The 16,572-nt window shown below is 35.9% G+C and overlaps 1 protein-coding gene across 4 annotated transcripts in view; it reads right to left on the bottom strand.

Annotated features, from left to right (window-relative positions):
• The window catches only part of CACNA1I (calcium voltage-gated channel subunit alpha1 I), a 192,630-nt gene that overhangs the window by 145,038 nt on the left and 31,020 nt on the right, over nt 1-16,572 (bottom strand). For all 4 annotated transcript variants that reach the window (XM_039335515.1, XM_039335517.1, XM_039335516.1 and 1 more), the window contains one exon: nt 1,339-1,436. In XM_039335515.1, the coding sequence (XP_039191449.1) occupies nt 1,339-1,436 (98 nt within the window). The remainder of the gene's footprint in view (nt 1-1,338; nt 1,437-16,572) is intronic.

The following is a 16,572-nucleotide window of genomic DNA, read 5'->3' as shown; positions in this document are numbered from 1 at the left end:
TTAGCAATCCCAGCACTCCCTGTTGCCATCACAACTCCAGGCACGTGTGTGCCATTCAGTTGCCAAATCATGCATCCTGTTCTTGCAATACTTCAGAAAGCCTTCAGAAAACTTCCAAGATCTTTCCCAGGTCTTGCAAGAATGGATATGTTATTTGAAGAATAATGGCAGCTTTCTAAAGCTTTCTGAAACGTCTGTCAAAAATAGGCAAAACAAATAAGTAACTTGTCTAATTATATCTCCAATACAATTATCAGCAAAAAGTCCAGAGTTCTAAATAAATTAATTAACATTTGTAAAAGTCAATATTCCACATCTAAACCTTTAGCTGTAACAAAATCCCATTTAAAAGGAATAAAATGGTCCTAATATCCTAATGTAAACAAAATAAAAGAAAGCCAAAGTATGATGAAAAAAGACCATTTCTCATTTACAAAAGATAAACTCCAATTATTCACTATAATCTCATGTCTCTTCTTCTAGTTTATCACCACAAGAGCCTTCAACATGTAGCTGAGGATTTATGATTGTACTCATGAACCAATCTAATTTTACCATTTTATTGCCAATTCAGTTCATCATCAGAGTTGTTTCATTCTGGTGATCTATTTTCAGTTTTTACTGTTCTTTAACAAAACTGATATAATCTACAACTGAACTCTTCATCCCAGACTTCCAACAGGAGATCATTTAAGGACAAGTGAAATAGCTTTTGTCCCAGTACAAATACGTAAAGAGTCTCTCTTTTAACTTCTCACTGTTATGAAATTAATATTGAGAGGGCATATTTTTTTTATGACCTGAACGTGAGATTTATTTTTGGAAATTCTTCTGTCAAAAGATTTATTAGAAAAGACTATAATGTCTCCCAAGGGAGCTTGTTCTGTTTTCGTGGTGACACATTCAACCAGCCATGGCTGGCAGGGACCAGATGCATTAGGGAAATGAAACTGCAATTGGCCTGAGGACTGCACCAGACTTTATCTGTCATGTTGGGCAAGCTTTCCCAAAGTGGATAGGGCTGGGGGCTAAACTTTTAAGAAATAAAAATTAATGCATTAAATATGTACAAAGCTTAAGGCATTTATTTTACCCTTTAAAACCTTTCCAAATTTTTCAAAATGCAAAAATGGGACCCACGTGTTTGCCCCCCCTCCTTTCTGGAGACCACAAAGGGATGCTGGTGAGTTCATGTGCCCCAGGATTAGCCCTTTATCAAATCACTCATCCAGTGCCAACCTATTGTGGAAAAAAGGCATGGATGTGCATTTTCCTATCCCCATCATTCTCTGGATAGAAAAAGACTGTAAAATAAAGGAAGGAGGCAGACAGACTTACTAGGCACTCGGTTAATGGCTTTGAGGGGCCTCAGAACTCGTACAGTGCGGATTGCAGACAAGTTAATATTTTGAAGATCCAGGGAATATTCCACCATCCTGCAAAAGATAAAAGATACTGAAACTATTATATGTGGTTAAAACCAACAGAGTAAATGCGGGAAACAGGAGTTAAAGTTGCTCATGCTGACAGAATGGTACCAAATCCCTTTAATATTTCATTTCTTCTTCCTTAGTCTATCCTGAGCATTTGCTAGTAGGAAAGTATTGGGGGAAGCATCACTCTGCAAATCGTGTTATAGGTTGCCACTTCACTATGGCTGAAGAGACCAAACTAATGAGTAGCATGCAGTGCTGTATATCTCAGGCTGCATCATTAGGATATGATGAAAGTATCAGGCTATTGATTCAATAGTGAATACCATTTGGGAATCTTTAAATCTAAGCATGTGCATTCCATAAGCTTTATGAAACCAGCTACCCAAATCCTCAGGTTCAATTAAAAATGCCACCCTTAATCTTTAGGACTTAAAAAGTAGCAGATCAGAAATTTTCCTTCCATTTGTTCCCATCATATTTTATTCTTGATCATACTGGCTGGGCTGGATGCCTAAATTTGTTCAGCAGAATCTGAAGATCCACATGCTGTAGAGAATGAAAATTTCAGGACCCCCATAATTCAATACTTTAAAAAATTAAGTGTTTATGTGCTAATTTTGTACTGTGAGCCTCTTCAGAAGGGGTATCTGTATCTGTATATATATCTATAAATAAAGTAGGATATATAAATCAGAATGTTGAATCTCTAACAGGAAACAGAGATAGTATGAGGTACAGATCTTCTTTTGTATTGTCTTCTTTGCCTTGTAATATCTAATCCAGGATTCTAATCCAGGGTTAGAAGAATTCAGGAAATGTTACTGATTTCTTCTAATCTTGGATATGACTTCATAGAATCTGTTCTATTAAATCAGAGAAGAGGATGGGAGGAGAGGAAGAGAGAGGGAGAAGAGGGGAAGAAGAGGAGAGCAAAAGAGATTAATGCACATAGAAAAAGAGTGGAACTTTGGTTGCCAATTGCAATCACCATTGTCCCTATTTTGACCCTTTTTGCAGTTGCCAGTGAGAAGGTAGCATTTTCCTTAAGATTAGTTTTAAAATAAGTGATCTTACATACATACTGGCTGAGTTCACATATTATGCTGAGCTACAATGAGGTTTGCTTGCTTATGGTTTAAATGAATTTCAGATTCAATGTAATGGTTTGATTAGGTAAACCATGGCTTAATGCAGTGTGGGAATTCAGTCACAGTTTATTCTGTTTGGCACCTGCCTTCCAGTAGAGAAAACTAATTCAGTGCAACCTTCTCAGGAGATCCAAACCATTACCAAGCTTGTGTAAGCCGGGTCTCTAGGTTTGCAAGATTCAAAGAGAAGAATAGATTTAAGCTTTATGAGGCAATTAGATAGGACCTTCTTGAATCAATGTAAGCAAGCAACTCACAAAATAGTACAAATACACAGAGACAACATGCCACTGAATGCTCGGTCTATAAAGTAACTGTAAAAAGAACTCCTGCCATCCCTGACCTGGATGTATCCAAGATGCACCATTGGCTTGATCTGATTTCTCTACGTATTCATAAACTCCTCTCAAGGACATATATGCTTGCTATTACTGATTTCTTGTCAGTGGAGGAAGAAAGATGGCAAAAAGAAGAAGAAGAAGAAGAAGAAGAAGAAGAAGAAGAAGAAGGAGGAGGAGGAGGAGGAGGAGGAGGAGGAGGAGGAGGAGGAGAAGGAGAAGAAGAAGAAGAAGAAGAAGAAGAAGAAGAAGAAGAAGAAGAAGAAGAAGAAGAAGAAGAAGAAGAAGAAGAAGAAGAAGAAGAAGAAGTATTCCTCAACCTAACATCCTCCATATATGCTTTTACTTTTAAATTCCACATTGTAGACCATCTGATATAACTGGAAGGTACAAAATCAAAATCCAATTCTCCTGAGTTCTGCTCCTGAACTTTAATAGCAGAGACTAGAGTTGATAGAATTAAGTGGTATAATTAATCAATTAATTCATGAGTCATATTAAAATTCAGAGCAGTCTCCCATGGGAAGAAAGTTTGGGTCTGATGATATTGTCATAAACAATTTATGTTCATCTCTCCAGTCAGGGGATGCATTCAAGATGATCTTTCAAAGAATAAATGTTTTGTCAGTGACAGTTTTCTTCTTTGATCATTAGCACATTGCTATAGATTTTAAATGTTCATTTTAACTGATAGAATAGGTCCATTCATAGGAGTACTTGAAAAATCAGTCCTTGCTACTGGAGGGAATTTGCTTTTGTCCACAAAACATTTTCTATTTCTTTTTGCCCAGAAATATAAGAATTGATATACATAATTAGGGCTTATTCTAACATGCAGCAGAACCGTTTGTGCTGCTGGGGGGAAAAATAGATATTTTGAAATTGGTAATATGAAATTAATTAGAGATAGATGTGTTGAAACATAAATTATATTCCTTTTAATATATATATTTTATATTAACAATATATTATTGTTATCAATTATTTCATTAGTTAAAATATTTATAAATTGTTTAAATTGCCTATAAATACTTTGTGCAGATTAATAACTTTAACAAATAGAAGTTTAAACAAATTTAACTAAGAGTGCTTCTCATGCATACATCACACAGCATGGCAAATATAATCACAGTCTAGCTTCTATGGGGTCTCAAATGTCTATAATATTGCAAATTAGCAGTGTACAAAAAGGGAGAAAGTTAGAATCTCAATAGTTCCTATTTTTCCTTTTTATTTATTTTTTTTGTTTTTAATTGTTTTTAAATTTATTAAATTTAAATTTTTTAAATTTATTAAATTAATATTGATAGAATGTTTCTCTGTCTTTATTTTCAATAGTTATTGAAACAATAGAATGTTAATAATTTCAACTAATACGATACAAATATCATTTTAAGATTTACAAAATAAGAACGAAAAAAGTTCCCAAAGTTAAAGAAAGACATTTATGTTATGGTGCCATGTACAATGCCTTCTTTCATATTATATTAAATTTATATATATACTACTGGTTTTGTGAGCTTCTGAGAAAATATATTGGTTTATTTGTTTAAACTATGAGGGCATCTGACTTAACAATTCTGGGTGGTTTATGTTTGCTTTTACACCACATATATTTCCTTGGTTTCACGTCTTCATTCTAGAATTATCTTTAATCATCCACAAAAGTATCCTTTTCCTAGAGCTTCAGCAAAGGTATAGAATACTTCTCATCTATGTTGACAGATGCCCCATCTGTGCAATGGCTGAAGCTGGTGAGGCAGAAAGTAGCAGTACTCCAATCCAAAAAAACATTGAATAGATGTCTCAAGGCTAGGAAAGGAATCCAACGTAGGAGGAAAAGGCCTGCAATTTAAACCCTGGAGCAGATATATATACAGAGCTTGACTTTTGTGTTCTGCATGTAGAGAGCTTTTATCTTTTCTGCAGTAAAGCCAATTATTTGGCTAAATCATGTCTCTGAAGCTTCTGCTGTAAGCACATTTCTTGATTGCAGGAAGAGGCTATGGAAAGCTAAGATTTATTGCTAAGCCAGGGATGAAATCTGGATATCTAGGATTGGAAAGGATGAATGCATGAACATATGAGTAGCTGCCATGGATCCGGTTGTGTTACTGCAGGCAGTGTTCTCTTTTGCCCCATAGCTACAGGGCTCATTAGCACCTAGAAGCTACTTCTCTTCATCATCAGGTATGATTTCACCACTACAAACATTGTATCAATTCTGGTTCAGTCCACTGTGCTGCTACACTTCAAGGACAGTGGCAAGATTATCTCCAGTCAGTTCCTTGATTTGACTGACTGCTTGTGTTGGTTTCTACAATGCTTTGCAAAAATACTCAGAGTTTATCTTGGCCTATATCTGGCATCATTACAGGCAAAAACAAGGGCTAATTTACAACTATTCTTGCAAGAAATGAGTACATGCTTAGGCATCTACAGTTGGAGGTAGAGGTGAGTCATGCAGTCCTAGGAAAAAATGCAGCTGCTTTAAGAGGATAGTTTCCCCAAAGCACCTTTGTGCCCTGAGGTTCTGCACAGCCCTACTACCATCCGTTCAAACAATATTGAATATCATATATAAATGCTGACTTAGCTGTTAAACAAATGTTAAAAGAGGTTTTTTCCTACTTTGGCATTTACTGACTGCTTAACATAAAATTATCATTCTGTCTGGTAAGGAGAATTCTTGATTGCCAATATAGAGGAAAGTTTGATATATTTCCTTATGTACAACAGAGCCCTTTTTCTTTTTGTCTATGCCAAAAGCACTTAGAAATCTGCAAGCACAAAAACATACAATTTTAAAAAACCAAAGATCTCCAAAATTCAATGAAAATAAAAAGGAAAGTCTTGGAACCATCAATATCTGAGATCTTGTCTCTTTTATTCTGCACGAAGGTAGCCTTCAGCTTACAACCTGTTCCTTAGCAAGCATTCAGAGTTATGACAGATCTCCCTAGAAATATCACAGTCATGTGATCACATTTTGGGTGCTTGACAACCAGCCTACATTTACAGCTGTTTTTGCTAGAAACTGGTGTTTACTTCCAGTTACCAGCAAAAAAACACTAATTGGCTAAAATGGGTTCATATCGTGACCATGGCATTCACTTAATTACCACAATATTTGTTTAATGACTGTCACAAAAAAAGGTAATAAAATCAGTGTGGTCACATGGTGACCTGCTTAATGATTGCCATGACCTACAATCTTAATTCTAGACTCAATTATGGTCATAAGTCAAGGACAACTTTTATTACCCTGACCAGTATGACCACTGGTCCTACATTAACTGGAACCACTGGAAATAAAAAGTTTGTCTATGCCTTAATTAATCTTCAGGTCAGAAGATACTAACAAAACATTTTAACAAGAAACGAAGGGAAGAGTTCCAGCTTATAATACTGCTCTTTCTCTGTGTGCTCACTTGACTAGATTCTGTATTCATTTGTATTTTGAAAGTTCTATGACACACTTTTATTTCTTGTTTTGTTTGGATCTCCTGACCTTCCTAGCCTTCCTAATCTGTTGCAAATTCTTGATCAGACAAGCTCTGATACACAAAAACAGATGTAACACGAATCATGGAATGTTTCCACAAGTAATATGACTGGTTCCAGGAAACACAAATCATGTTTTTACTTGGACAAAGACAGTTGTTGTTGTTGTTCAGTTTCAGTTCCACTTCTATAACAGGCATAACTAATTTCCCAGGACTGGTGCAAAGATGAGTATTATCACACATATCTGAAAATCAGATTTGCTGTATAAATCCTTAATTATAATCTGCCTTGTCTTTTCTCCAAAAATAGACATTCTGTAAGTTCAGCAGTACATAATTACACATAGAAGGCCTAGACCTTGAGGGCTGTCACCATCTAATTCATTCCATGCATTATTAAATATCAAAGGTTGCTCTAGTTGCTGACTCAGCGCTTTCTCCCCAGCATTAGGCCTTCGCTTTGTTCTGCAGCATATTTAACCAAAAGGACGTTCTTTGTGAATTGTCATTCAATTCTGTTCCGAGCCCAAAAAATAAAAAGAACAGCTGTCACAACCTTTCACAATAACATTTGCTACAGGGACATATTTTCCAGGGCAATAAAGTATAACTTACTGAAGTGTTATGATTTCTCCTTTTCTCTCTGCTGCCTTTTTTTTTCTCCTCCACCCCTCACCTCTTTTTTTTTTTAATGACTTACTTACATTTGTGGTAACTGAGTGAAATGAATGATGTTGTCCTTGAAATGCAGTTTGCTTATGTATTTTCATCCTCCCATCAGGAACTTAGGGAAAGTAGCAGGTTGTGTATAGGCAATGAAAAATACTCAAACCCCTATTAAAAATAATGTAGCGAGGTTAAGGAAAACCATCTCACAGAATGGTCAAACTTATTCCTTCTCTATGCATGTCTTTTATTTATTTTAAGGCCTTTGCAGAAAGATATCTAAATCAAAAAACAGGAGTTATAACTGATCTAAAATGTAAAACAACTGGAATTTTCTCTCTTTTTTGAATGCAGTTAAAGCAATCTCCTTTGCTCTTCAGATGTAGAATCAGTATCTCTAAAGGTACCATAATGGCTAAAGATTAAAATTCAGACACCTGGAGGGCAACAATTGAGAGGAGAATGCACTAATTTCCAAGGTACTCATAAGAGAAAAACACAGATCAGAAGAAAACTGTCTTCCTAAGTTAAGTAGATTAAAAAAAATCCATTTTCCTCAGTGAAAATGGAATGACTTTTCAGAAATATATTTCAGTACGTTAACTAGTTATTGATGAGTTAATAAAAGAAGGCAAACATGTAAATCTATTTTTATGGCAATCTGGAGACTTATTATTGAGTAGTTTACCAATTAAGTCCATTTCTCTGTAAATTCAGGTAATATTTCAATTTGATTTTGTTATAGTCTAACAATATTATAGGAAATGTGCACATTTTCAGAGCCAAATAAACAAATAAATAAACTAAGTACATGCTGGATTTATTTACTTTTTTTTCACCCAGCAAGAATAAATTACATATTATTATTTCTACAACTTTCTGGCTTCTGCATAGCGCAGAGGTATTATTTTATTACTTAAAATTGATGTATTCAGAAGCCAGAAAGTTGTAGAAATAACAACAGTAATCTATTCTTGCTGAGAGAAAAAGAATATACTAGACTTTTATAACCTGGTGCTTTAAGATATGTGGAAAATACAACTCCCTACCAGAATGACCTTTGGGCCTTCTGACCCAAATTCTAGGCATGGTACATCTACATCAGGGGTGTCAAACTTGCCACATCACATGATGTGTCGTGATGTATCACAACTTTTTCCCCAATGCCAGAGGTGGGGTGGGCGCGGTTTCGACATGACACATCTGGCCCGCGGGTCGGCAGTTTGACACCCCGATGTACATAGTCTGCCTTCCCTGCCACCTTCCTGTACTTCAGTCTATCTAAACCAATTTGACACATAGGACCAGTCATGCTATTAATTATCATTCTGTTCAATGCCTAGAAAATTTACTTGCATTTTTGAGCATACACATGAACATATGAAACAAAATACATATACTTGCTCTTCGTCAAAAGGCTAAGAAGCTCACACTCTGAAATTGAGGCTTCTGAAATACACTATCACTTTTGGGAGGGCAGAATCACAAGCTATGCAGACTACACTCGCATGGCAACCATATGTTAAAATGACCACGTTTAGGAAGCCATCAGAATTGTAGCCAAATTTTGTACCATTGCTAATTCAAAGTTTTTTAACTCAATTAAATTTTTTTGAATCTGACTGTTTATCTTCTGCAGGCACGAATAGGTTGCTTTTTAAAATCTTTTTTAATTGAATGCAGCATAATGCTTTAACTTCTATTTGTTTTGTCTAAGACCATATATTTTAATAAACAAAACACAGTGTAAAACAAAATGTGTTTTTCTATTTGCCTTGTTCCCAGAGAAAGATAAGAATAGGCTGCAATGCTTATGGCATGCCTGTCAGGTAGAAAAAGGTCAAAACCTGTTTTTCTCACTCCAGAACTCAAATTTAAGCTACAGGAAGGAAGAATTTGAATGAATGTTAGAAAAGTCTTCCTAGCTGTAAAAGCAGTTCAATAATGGAATAATTAGCTGGCGAGGTGATGGGCTTCCCTTGATTGGATGTTTTCAAGCAGAGTCTAGACAGACAGTCAGTGCTTTCATTTGGATTTAATACTGAGATTAGACAATGGTCTAAATGGTCCTTCCAATACTATGATTGTAGCATGGAAGGAGTGCTCATTGCTCCCATCTGCATTAGAGAAGGATGTACTACCCCCCATTTGCAAATACAGCTCACTAATGGTTAATCTACTATTTAAGCAAATCAATATATAAATGGATTAGGAAGCTAAACCACTATTAGAAGTGGAAAAGAAAACTGTGATGGGATTTGAGTACAGAGCCTATAAGGTAATTTCATGGATGCAGCATTTCTCAGCTGGCAGCTACAGTTTCTTTGGATTGTGATAACTGTTTGTAAAATAATAACCCATATCCAGCCCTGCTTCTTTTCATGGAAATAAACCTATTGAATTTCAGCACATACAAAAATTTCTTCAATTAGGATTTGCCAAAGACAAATTCATGTTTCATTCTGAATTAATTTACATATTTCTATTAACTGACACATTCCTGGCTGGCTCAGGAATTCTAGGAGTTGAAGTCCTCAGGTCATAAAGGGGCCATAGTTCCCCACGCCTGATCTAGAGGGCCCAGGTCCACACCAAATATCTGGACAGAGATAGTATGAGAGTAGTACAGTAGGTATGAGGGTGGTCCAAATGCGAGTCTACAAACCAGTATTTGCTTCCCGTCTTAGAGCAAAAAAAAAAAAAAAAAGATTTGGTCCAACTTAATCAAAATACTCCAATAATTGAAATGTGAAAGAAAGCTCCACTCAGATGCTGGACCCATTAAAGAAATAAGAAATTACCTATAGAAAAAAATGGACACAGTTGATAGTTCAGGCTTAAAAATAGGGTCCTAGGAATTCAACCTTTCTAGAAACAGTTTATTGATCTAATAACTTGGCCTCAGATCTCAGTGATGTGAACATAAGCAATTCTATTCCTCACTGAAAAACTAAAAAAAAAATGGTATTGTACATTAGATTTTAAAGGCTGGCAAAGATATATATATATATATATATATATATATATATATATATATATATATATATATATATATATATATACGCCTATGCTTGGAACTTACAACTGTCAGCTTGAGCAGCAGATGCCTCTTGGATCTTACCTGACCTCTACTATGGTTAGGACAGTTATGACTTTGACTGAACAAAACATTTGTTTTTATAGTTTGCAACAGCCCCAATAATCCCTCATCCCCAGTAGTGATGTTGAAAAATCACCATATACCTGCTAAAATCAGTATATGAGGGGATCTCATAGACATCTCTGTTTTATTAGTCCAAAAGCCATGGTGTGTGCAATAACTCACAAGAGGTCTAATGCCTTTGATCATCCTGTAGTTTGCCTCTCTACAGCTGCTTCAACCACCGTACAGACACTTTGAACTGATTAGGAGCAGATGCTTTGCTGACAAACAGTAGCATGGATTACCACTGCTGTTCACTGTGATAAGGACATTTTGATGATACCTAAAATGGGTACTTAAGCATCCTTGAAGTCAAAAGACCCTTAACATCCTTCCCCTTTCTGACATGTCTTGGACCAGTTGCACACTATCCAGGGCAGATTGTCATACTTCAGTTTGAAATGCTGACGTATTATAATATCCTCTGACCCACAGTGTAACTTTGTGAGTTCCTTGGGGTTGACATCAGCTGTAGCCTCATATTCAGGAAGGGCCAGCTCCTCCTTTTTCTGATGCATCCTCCTCCTCTATGTTGCAGGAAAGGGATGGTCTGATTGGGCGAAAGATTAATTTTAACATCATCTCCTTTGCTTATACCAGAGGAAGATACCTTCCCCTGGCACTGGCCCTGCCTTGATCTCAGTCTTCAAAGTACCAGCTAATGGCACTACTGACATCATGGAAGTGGCATGTTACTAAAGTCCATTTTTGTGATGGAATATTGAATATATTCTGGAATGTAGAAGAAAAGATTTGTTAATGCAGGAGGCAGGGGAAGCATGACAAAGAGATTCAGCACAACCCTGAGGGAGGGAGGGAGGGAGGAGGGGAGGGAGGGGGGGGAGAAAGGTCCTAGACCTAGGTCATACCTTCCAACTATATTTTTCTTCTTGATATTTCCAACTTTGGCATTTGAGTTGCCAACTACAAGCAGCATTATCTGTTGATTTCAAATGGATCATAAAACTCATCAACCTCTTCTTCGCATCAGTAGTTGTAGCATAAATTTGGACAATTGTATTAAAGAGCTGTCAACAAAGTTTGAGTAATATTATTTCATTATAGATTGCATTGCTCCCAAGTATTTTCTGTTTCTCTTCTTTTCATAACTATGACAGAATGCCATTCTTTCTTTGTTTTACATGATTTGAGTAATAGGCAGTGTGATCTATTGACTGAAGGGGACCAATTCAAGTCCATCTCAATTCACTAATGCCTAAGATGTCAATTGTAGTGATTCATTTCATATTTCACTGCATTGAGCATATTCTTGCTTCTTCCATTCTATGTTCCTTTTTACATAAATTTAAAGTTTTAAAGAGAACATAAAAACTAACCCAACCTAATATAGAAGAGACCAAATAAAACAAAAACAAAAACATGTAGAAAGAAAAAATAAAGGAAAAAGATGCTTCCTTTGCAGAAAATACATGATTACAAAGTTCTATCTTACTCTGTGATTACAAAAAAGACTCATTCTTTCTACTATCTATTTTTTTCTCCTAATTATCAAAACCATAAATAATAAGTTCAATTTTTTTCATGCAAAAGATCTATAAGGGGTTTCCAGTCAGCCATAAATTCATTGCACTGGGTGAATTTTCTTCCACACTTTACTAAAGATTGATTAGAAAGAAAACATTATAAGAGGGAATTTTGAAAGCTGGAAAATAGAGGGATCCAGAAAGAATTAAAAATTATAAAGAAGAAACCTATTAATACAGAATGGAGCAAAAATATCTGATTTTGGCAAATACAAGGACATTTCAGAACAATGTACTCAGAAATTACTCCTAAGACTATCTGCTATTATAAAAACAAAGAGGTTATAGCAGAGGAATAGATTTTATGGAACAAAAGATAGAGTGAGGTTGATTCAATTGAAGAACTGAAAGTGGATTTAAAAATGTCAGGCCACAAGAGTGATATGGAAAAAGATGCTATACCGGATTTGTTTATTGGTAAGGGATGACATATAAGAAGAGATCTTTGAGAAAATATCAGAGAAGGTGGAAGTTACTGAAATTACTTATACTTGTCTTGATGGAGAGGGTGGTCATTTCTTTATATATCTTTTTTTCTTTTTTCCTTACTATTTTTTCCTTCTTATATTTTTCTCTGTTCATATTAATTTTTTATCTTTGTATCTGTAAATTTCAATAAAATATTATTTAAAAAATAGCATGTTGAATGATATCAGATCTGAGGAGCCATTATGGGGCACTATATTTTCAATTATTTTACATTTTATATATATGTGGTTTTCTTGGTACAATGCAGGAGTGGTTTACCATAGCCGTCTCCCATTAAGTATGAAATTATGTTTTGCCATTTTCACTAAAGTGATCTTCTGCCTCTAGCATCTTGCTATATTGCTGCTGCCCAATATAAGTCACTGCTTGCCCTAACTGTGCAACTGGATTATCTTCATGCCTTGGGCAATCCTGCTGGGATTATCTATAGAAACTTAATGTTCTCAAATAAGCCAACATATCTTATTTTGAAGGGTAATTACTTGGGGGGAGGAGTTATTTTAAAGAGGATGAATTAAAAGGAGGGGAGGGAATCGGGGGAAATCCGTCTTTCATGTGCTCCCTTCAACTGGTACTGTTCTGGACCGTATAGCTCTATGTAACCCTTACTCGAGAGCATGTATCAGTATGTTAGAATATCTGACATTTATTGAGTTTAGTATTGTTTCCTTCAGAGATGGATTATGGGAATTGCAGTTTAGCTAGTCAGTCACCCCATGTTAATGGGTCAGTGGGAGAAGTCTCTAAAGGGCTTTGGGAGACTTCCTGGACACAAGCCAAATTGGAATGTCTTTGTCTGAAAGAAGCATGGGCCATCAGATGTCACCCGATGAGCCTGCGCCATTATAAAGATGGTATGGAAGACAGCATCATTCTTTTACCTATAGGAATGGACAAAGGATGTATTTTCCAAAAGTAACAACCACAGCATGAATGCAAGTAATCTTTCTGATTAAAATATGTTTTTTCTTATGAAATCATTTCTATTGAGTTGTCTATCTGATTTGATTTATAAGGCATTTTAACTCAAGATCAGAATAGGTACCATTACACTATTTTAAAATTAAAATTGAAACTTAAAAATGATATACAAATAGTATGTAAAATAGGTAGGCATGAATAGGATAGCCACAGTGGTTAGAATAGAGTATTGCAGGCTAACTCTGCCTACAGTCCAGAGTTAGATCCTGATGGGGCTTGAGGTGACTCAGCCTTCCATCCCTCAGAGGTCAGTAAAATGAGGAGCCAGATTGTTGAGGGTAATATGCTGGCATTATAAGCCACTCAGAGAGTGCTGTAAAGCACTATGGAGTGGTATATAAGTCTAAGTGCTAGTGCTAATGCTATTAATATAGGCATGCGTGGGAGTTTTTTCAGATGGGAAAATGATATTTTCATCAAGCTCCAGCAGCATCAGCCCAGCTGCAATCATTTTAGTTACAGGAGCATTAGCAAACTTGAGTTCCTCAGTGAGCCATGGGCTCATGTAGTTTTGCTCCAGCATCCTACCTCCCACCCTGGTTCATCTCATTCAGCCTAAACAAATAAACTAGCAGGCTAGAAAAATAACCCAGCTGGAGCCTTAATGCAAAAGTCCAACTGTAATACTTAGCACAGTGGAAACACTTAGAACACCTTTTTTAAATACATGTATAATTTTTCATTAAAAGTTTTACAAAAAACCTAAACACAAACACAAACTAATGAAAAGTAGAAGAAGAAAAGAAAGAAGAAAGAAAAAGTGTAAAGAGAAAAAGTAAAAATAGAAAAAAAAACACTTTCAACATCCTTTGCAGGAAATATAAGTACAATTACAAAATTATCTCTTACTCTAAGACTACAGAAAAAAGTTAATTTTCTATTATCCAGTAGTTTTTTCTAATCCTCACAACCACAGATTGTAAGTGTTTTTTGAAACACTCTGAATATGCTGTTCTCAAAATGGATGAAGGTTTTGTTTTGAATTTCAAAAACAACTATTTTGAGATGGAACAGGGAAAGCTGGAATAGCTCAATCAAGGATGGAAACATTAAAAAAAAGAAAATGTGGGAGAAAATGAATTATAGGACTTGGTTTTAAAACTCAAGTTCAATAAACTACTCTTCAATAATATTCGGACACTGTTGTTTTTCTCATTTTGTGATATTGTCTTTTTCAGCCCCTTACAGGTTTTTGGCTACTGATTCCTGTCCTGATTTATGCCCATTGTCATTCTGGTTTTCTTTCTGTATTTTTTCCTCTTCCTTCGCTATACAATTTTTCCCATAAAACTTCCACACTATTTTTCTTGGCTTAATCCTGATTTACTATCTTTGCTCCCCTCCCTGTCTCTTTTTAGTCTTTCCGATCCATCTGATATTGGATAGAAATTGTGTAGCAAGGTTCAGGACTCTGCCTGTTTGTCTATCATCAGAATAATTCCCCCGAACCAGAGCAGAATGGGACCAGATTTGGTGTGATGAGAGAAGCCATCAAAAAATAGGTGGGGTTTGAAATTGGGATAGATATAATTGGAGGCAATGGAGAAAAATATGTCCCTATGGGAGTGGCTTGGAATATTGCCAGATGACCCATTCTTAAGCTGTTTCCCTGTTCCTTCCTGATCATGTGACCTGGAGTTGGAAAGCTCATAAGGAATTGGAAAAAATTTCCAGATTTATACTGTGCCTGTTTTCCTATCTTACTTCAATCTCCTTTGCTTCAGTCATAATCCTGGATATTCTTCTGTGCTAGCCTAGAAGCTTTAAGTTAGCAAAAGAACTACACAAGAATCAGTTGTGCCATGTAGTGCTGATCAGTGATTTCACAACCTGACCTGAGTTAGTATGCATCAAGAGAATATGGGCTCTGTTTCCCTTATCACACAGAGCAGACTGCAAGCACATTTGAAATAGGAGCCTACAAGCACCTACAGGCATTAATCCATAGAAACTTGACAGGCTACAACTTTGATGGCTTTTCAAAATGATATAAAGCATGGGCTTATAAATATACAGGCATGAATTCAGAGGCATTAAAGCATTTCCCTGATTCCAGATTATAGAAAGCAGGAAGCAGAGGTGGGGTGGGTTAGATAGGAATCATTTTGCTGCTCACTCATTGAAAAAAGGCAGGAGGGTGGAAGCTGTCAGCACCCCATTCTCGACTTGCTTTTGAATTCTTAAGAATGACTCTGGTGCAGTTTTTGAACTTGCTTTATTTTTGTAAAATGCAAGAGAAATCCTGGGTACACAATTTTCCATCAAGCTGCAGCTTCTCTGATTGCTTCTGCTTCCCACCATGAGAACATCCCAACATCCCAAATGGAAGAATGTCCACCTGATGTCTTCCTGCATAAATGCAGGAACTAGAGAAGCCACAGAAAGATGATTACATAGAGGAAAAAATAGAAGTCAAGCAGCCATTTGACATTTGACTCCATTGAAATCTTTTTAAAAGGGAAAAGATTTATATCAGCTGTATAATAAACCAGAATAGGTCTATTTTAAAACTTATGTTAGAGTTTTTCTGTGTCCTTCTTCCTAATGATAGAAAACTATACTAACCCAATTTTATAGTTAAAGGATCCAGAAAAAGAGATTGCCTTTTTGACAGTGTAACACCAACTCTACTAGTACCCACTATCTTCTTCTTCTTCTGCCATATCCATTATTGGACGTTGGCGATCATGTTGGCGATCCTGTTGTTATCAGCAGCCACACAAAAAAGTGCTGCTGGGTTTTGTCCAAACCAGTCCCTTAGATTTTGAAGCTACAATGTTCTTCTTCTGCCTGGACCTCGTTTGCCTTCAATCTTTCCCTGGAGGATTAAATGGAGTATGCCGTATTTTTCTGGGTGTCGCAACACATGTCCAAAATATTCTAATTTTTGTTTTTTAATTGTTTTGATGATTTCCCTTGGCTTTCCCAGGCAGCTTATCATCTCCTCATTTCTGATCTTGTCAACCCAGCTTATAACAGCCGCCTGTAAATCCACATTTCAAATGCTTCTAGTCTCTTCAGCTGGCCTTCTGTCAGAGACCAACTCTCTACTCCATAGAGCAGGATAGAAAAAATATAGCATCTGAGAAGCCTAATTTTCAGAGTACCCACTATACATCTTTTGAATTATGAATATTTTGTTTTTTTTATATATTTTTTTAAAAAACCATTGCTTTCACAAATATTTGAATTTATTAAATTAATTTGGAATTCTGTAGTGCCTATTTTGGCAAATTATCAATAATTCACTATAAATACAGTT

The sequence above is a fragment of the Crotalus tigris genome, unplaced genomic scaffold (genome assembly GCF_016545835.1).
Source record: "Crotalus tigris isolate CLP2741 ecotype Arizona unplaced genomic scaffold, ASM1654583v1 scf7180000017644.4837335, whole genome shotgun sequence".
In the NCBI taxonomy this organism is placed as follows: domain Eukaryota; kingdom Metazoa; phylum Chordata; class Lepidosauria; order Squamata; family Viperidae; genus Crotalus; species Crotalus tigris.
The sequence above is the reverse complement of the archived record's forward strand: the minus strand, read 5'-3'. Positions and strand labels throughout refer to the sequence as shown.